Source organism: Gekko japonicus, unplaced genomic scaffold (genome assembly GCF_001447785.1).
Source record: "Gekko japonicus isolate JY-2015 unplaced genomic scaffold, Gekko_japonicus_V1.1 scaffold2923, whole genome shotgun sequence".
NCBI lineage: Eukaryota > Metazoa > Chordata > Lepidosauria > Squamata > Gekkonidae > Gekko > Gekko japonicus.
The window spans coordinates 40,056-44,446 of NW_015173763.1; the positions used below are offsets into that span (position 1 = coordinate 40,056).

The 4,391-nt window shown below is 43.0% G+C and overlaps 1 protein-coding gene across 1 annotated transcript in view; it reads right to left on the reverse strand.

Moving 5' to 3' along the window:
- Positions 1 to 212: 212 nt before the first annotated feature.
- Positions 213 to 4,391, reverse strand: part of LOC107120746 (vomeronasal type-2 receptor 26-like) — a 12,099-nt gene continuing 7,920 nt past the window's right edge. The window contains exons 4-5 of the mRNA XM_015423517.1: positions 4,062 to 4,188; positions 213 to 1,132 (exon numbers count right to left, since the gene is read on the reverse strand). Of these exons, the coding sequence (XP_015279003.1) occupies positions 213 to 1,132; positions 4,062 to 4,188 (1,047 nt within the window). The remainder of the gene's footprint in view (positions 1,133 to 4,061; positions 4,189 to 4,391) is intronic.

The window sequence follows — 4,391 nt, forward strand, 5'->3', positions numbered from 1 at the left end:
AGAGTTACTCTAAGTGTTTCCTCCTCAGAAAATGCTCATCATCAAATGCAAATCTTCTTTCTATACTCTCTGAAATCCTAAAAGAAAGGTTCACATTTCATTAATAGTTTGTCAACATTCTTGAAAACTGAAGCCTAATTGATTAAGCAAACCCCTGGCTTTTTCTCATGAAGCCACTCTTGATAGAACCCCATCCTGTACCTAGAAAATTTTTAAGTTGGAAGAAATTGAGAAGGACCGACCTTCATTAGCTGTTGTTTATTGTTTAGCTCAGGCCTCAGTAGTATAATGTAGCATTTTGGCAAAAAGATACAACCTAGCAGGCCAGCACTGGATGCTAAGATGGAAAAGATCTCCACAGCAACCATGTATTTCCCCTTGATACTCAGGTAGGCTGGAATAAAGGATAACCAAACAGTGCAAAAGACCAACATGCTGAATGTGATAAACTTGGCTTCATTGAAACTGTCAGGCAACTTCCTGGCAAGAAAAGCAACAGAGAAGCTGACAAAAGCAAGGCAACCCATGTAGCCCAAGACACAGCAAAATATGATAGGTGATCCCTCATTACATTCCAGGATGGATTCTTCCATCATTGAATGCATGTCAACATCTGGAAATGGGGGAGAGACTCCCAACCATGCTGAGCAAATGCATACTTGAATAAGAGAACAGAAAAGAACAATAAAGTTTGCCAGTCCTTTCCCCACCAACTTCCTTAGCCTGCTTCCAGGCTTAGTGGCCATGAAAGCTACAACCACTGTGATGGTTTTTGCTAATATACAAGAAACAGCCATTGAGAAGATGATGCCAAAAGACGTTTGGCGGAGGAGACATGTTACCGGCTCAGGTTTGCCAATGAAGAATAATGGAGAAAGAAAGCAGAGCAGGAGGCAGATAAGAAGAGTGTAGGTGAGGTTACAGTTGTTGGCTTTTACTACGGGGGTGTTGTGGTGTTTCATAAATATTCTGAGCACCAGTGCTGTGAACACAAAAAGTGAAAAAATAACAAGAAGAAGGCCAATGCCCAATGGTTCTTCAAAAGACAGGAATGTTACAATCTTGGGAGTGCAATAATTTTGGTCCTTGTTTGGCAGATAGCCAATTGAACACTGGGAACAGTCAGCCATGTCTGAAAAAAGAAAAAAAATGGTTTCAATAAAACTGCTAAATTGTTTTTTTTCATTGTGCTCTTGCTTTAGTAGAGGGTTTAAGTAACTCTAATAATTTATAACAAAGTATAAATCAAAATTTGTAAATTGAAGATATTTTTACATAAAACAAGCTACAGCATTAGCTAGTGAAGATGCTATGCATATTGCATATTGCATATTGCAACTGTATTGTTAGATTTTATGTATGGATTTTAGGTCTCCAGGCCTCAATATTTGTTCTGTATCTGGGCAGAGAGTAGGGTTGCCAGGTCCCCTCATCTACCCATTGGGATTTGGGGGCATTCCAGGGGTGGGCAGGGACGTCATGCAGGGGATACTCTGGTTTTCTGGCAAACTGTATGATAAATTTGGCCCCAAACCATAGAATTTGCCAAAAAACAGAGCGTCCCTCATACAACGTCTCCAACGTGATGATGTCATTTCTGGGTGACATTGTATTAGGGATGTTGCATGGTGATGTCTCTGTTTAGGTGTGGGGTTTCCCACACCTGCCAGCTGGTCCATTGTGGAGAGAAGCCCCCTAAATTGGGAGATCCCCTGCTCAGACCTGGGGACTGGCAACCCTAGCAGCGAGTCTAGAATGCTGAGGATGGCTGTTTTTAAAAGATCTGGGTAGAGACCCCAGAGCATTGTTGATGCTGAAGAAAGTCAGAAGACATAGGTCCAATGTACATTGGTCTTTCCTGCCATTATGCCACCGACTCCACATCATCTAACAAATTTCTGTCTGCATCACATTCTGCATCTGCTCTCATATTGCTTTGTCTCAGCATCAGCTGTCTGCATCATTTTATTGCCATTTAGTGGCAACTCCAAGGTCACTACAGTGTCTCACCATGTTATGTGGATTTGGTTTTAAGATGGTTTAATTGCTCCTCCCTGCCCTCTGAGCTGCTGTGAGCGATAAGCAGACAACTGGAGCCAAATCCCCCCTCCATCTTTTCTAAGAAGATATGAAATTGTCACAAAGGAAACAAGTTAGCTGAAAATCCAGTCATCTGTATTTAAAATCAACCAGGAAACATTTTCCTGCAATGATATGGGGGTGGGGGTGGTTGGAAACATGCCCAACTTTTTGCTATTTCCTGGGGCAGTCCCCAGAATGCCCTGCCTGGCAATCGCCGGGTGTTTTGTGGTTTTTACCCAGCTTGTTCGGTCTTTCCTGCCCCCCCATCTCCCCCTCCCCAGGTCACCCCGTTTACTTTCTGCAGGGTGGGTCATAGATGCTGTTTCCTCCCCACAGTGTGGTGTGGTGCAGTGCAGTGCCCTGCTGGTGCCCCCAAGAGGCTGCTCCTTCCCCCTCTCTCTCACGCTCTCCCTAAACAAGATGCAGATGGCAAGCTTTTATACTGAGCCAAATGGGAGGCAATGGAAGCCAGCACCAGAGCTGAAAGAAGCAGGGTTACACAGCAGATGCAGATTGGGCCATAGAACAGCTGGGAACAGCTGAGGCAAAAGGGCCAAGAGAACCAAATGCACAAGGTTTGAGAGAGAGGAAAAGAACACTGATAGGGGGAAAAAACATTTTGACTACGATTTTTAAGAGAATGGAGGCATTGTGAATGACTGTCAAATGGAAAATCTCTCCTTCACCAATACTGTATTTGAAGGTTTAATGATGAAAGTACTCTTAAGGTTTAACAACTAAAGTAATCTGATATTAACAAAGCAATTCTGGTTGGCATTTGTGGGGGTGGGAGATGGTCTTGGTCACTCTGATAGATGACTTTTGTTGGAAGAGTGAAAGCTGGATCATGTCCCTGTTGATTCTCCTGGACTCCTCAGTGGCTTTTGCTGCCATCATCCATGTTATTCTTCTGGATAGGTTAACTGAGCTGGAAGTAGGGGGCACTGTATTTTGGTGGTTCTGCCCTTACTTGACCAACTGATTCCATAAGGTGGTTCTGGGAACTGTTGCTAGTCTCCATGGCATTTATGCTTTGGGGTCTGTCAAGACCTAGATCTGGGTTCCCCTGAACCATTGCCCCTCTGATAGGCCAGCTATGGTCAGACCTGTGGGTCCCTGAAGCTGTGGGTCCCTGAAGCACACAAGAAACCAGATCTTTTCTTAAAAGGATAGGGAAAGGTTTGTTAAAGAACAAAATGGAAAAAAATGAATACCATTAGACAACACAGTCTTCTTGATTAAATGCCACAAAACAATAGAAGCTGACTTTTCTACCTAACACATTGATACTTGACATTAGATGGTACAGTCACAGACTTATGGAGTCCAAAAACAGAGGTTTAAGCATTCGTCTACAGTTCAACATAGTCCACATCTCTGTCTGGTAAAATCACCAAGGCAGTAGTCCCCTTCCCTTGATTTCTAGCTCAATTATACTGTTTGGCCCTCTGGATGCTGCAAATCCAGTCATGGCCCACATTCACAGGAATTCCCTGGAAGATTCCTGCATCACTCCCCCCCCCCCACACACACACCTTATGAACTGCATGTTTTCAGGAAGAACTGATTGCCACATCCCTGACTTTGGTCTTGAAAGAGATAAGAGCCTGTGGACAAGATGGATTCATCACAGAGACCTGCAATGCTGGACCAGGTCCACTAATATTCACATTAACCCTTGGGAGGAAACAGGGTGCCTTGCCTCACATGGTCCCCCAAGATTTCATCTTATATGCCCCAAGCCATTTAACATCTACATGAAACCACTGGGAGGGGTAATCGAGAACTTTGGAGTGAAGTGCCACTAATATACAACACCCCACTCTATTTCTCCTGAACACCTAGGCCTGGTTTTTAATTTTTAATTTAAAACAGTGCTGAAAAAGTACATAGGAGACATAATCCAATAAACCTTGCGTACTGATGATCTTGCAGGCAGATTATAGCCAAACCATTTGGTTATACTGCAAAACTCTCACCTTGACCATCAGAGATCATCCCTTCTGAACACCGAACGCAATTATAACAGCAGAATGGCTCCTTTTCTTTCTTTTCCTTCCTATAACCAGGATTACAGCTCTCACTGCATACTGAAAGAGGCTGTGCCTAAAATATATATTAAACTTGGAAATAAAAATCACTTGGAATACTTAAGGTTCAGGAGAGAACATAGTATTCAATACCCTAAGGAAATACCCTAAGGACTTTATTTTTACATATATGATAATAACCTGAGGCTAAGATGCCTGTGTTGTATACACTGGATGCTGTGAAATGAAAGGGGTGGGTGGGTTATACCATCTATATAT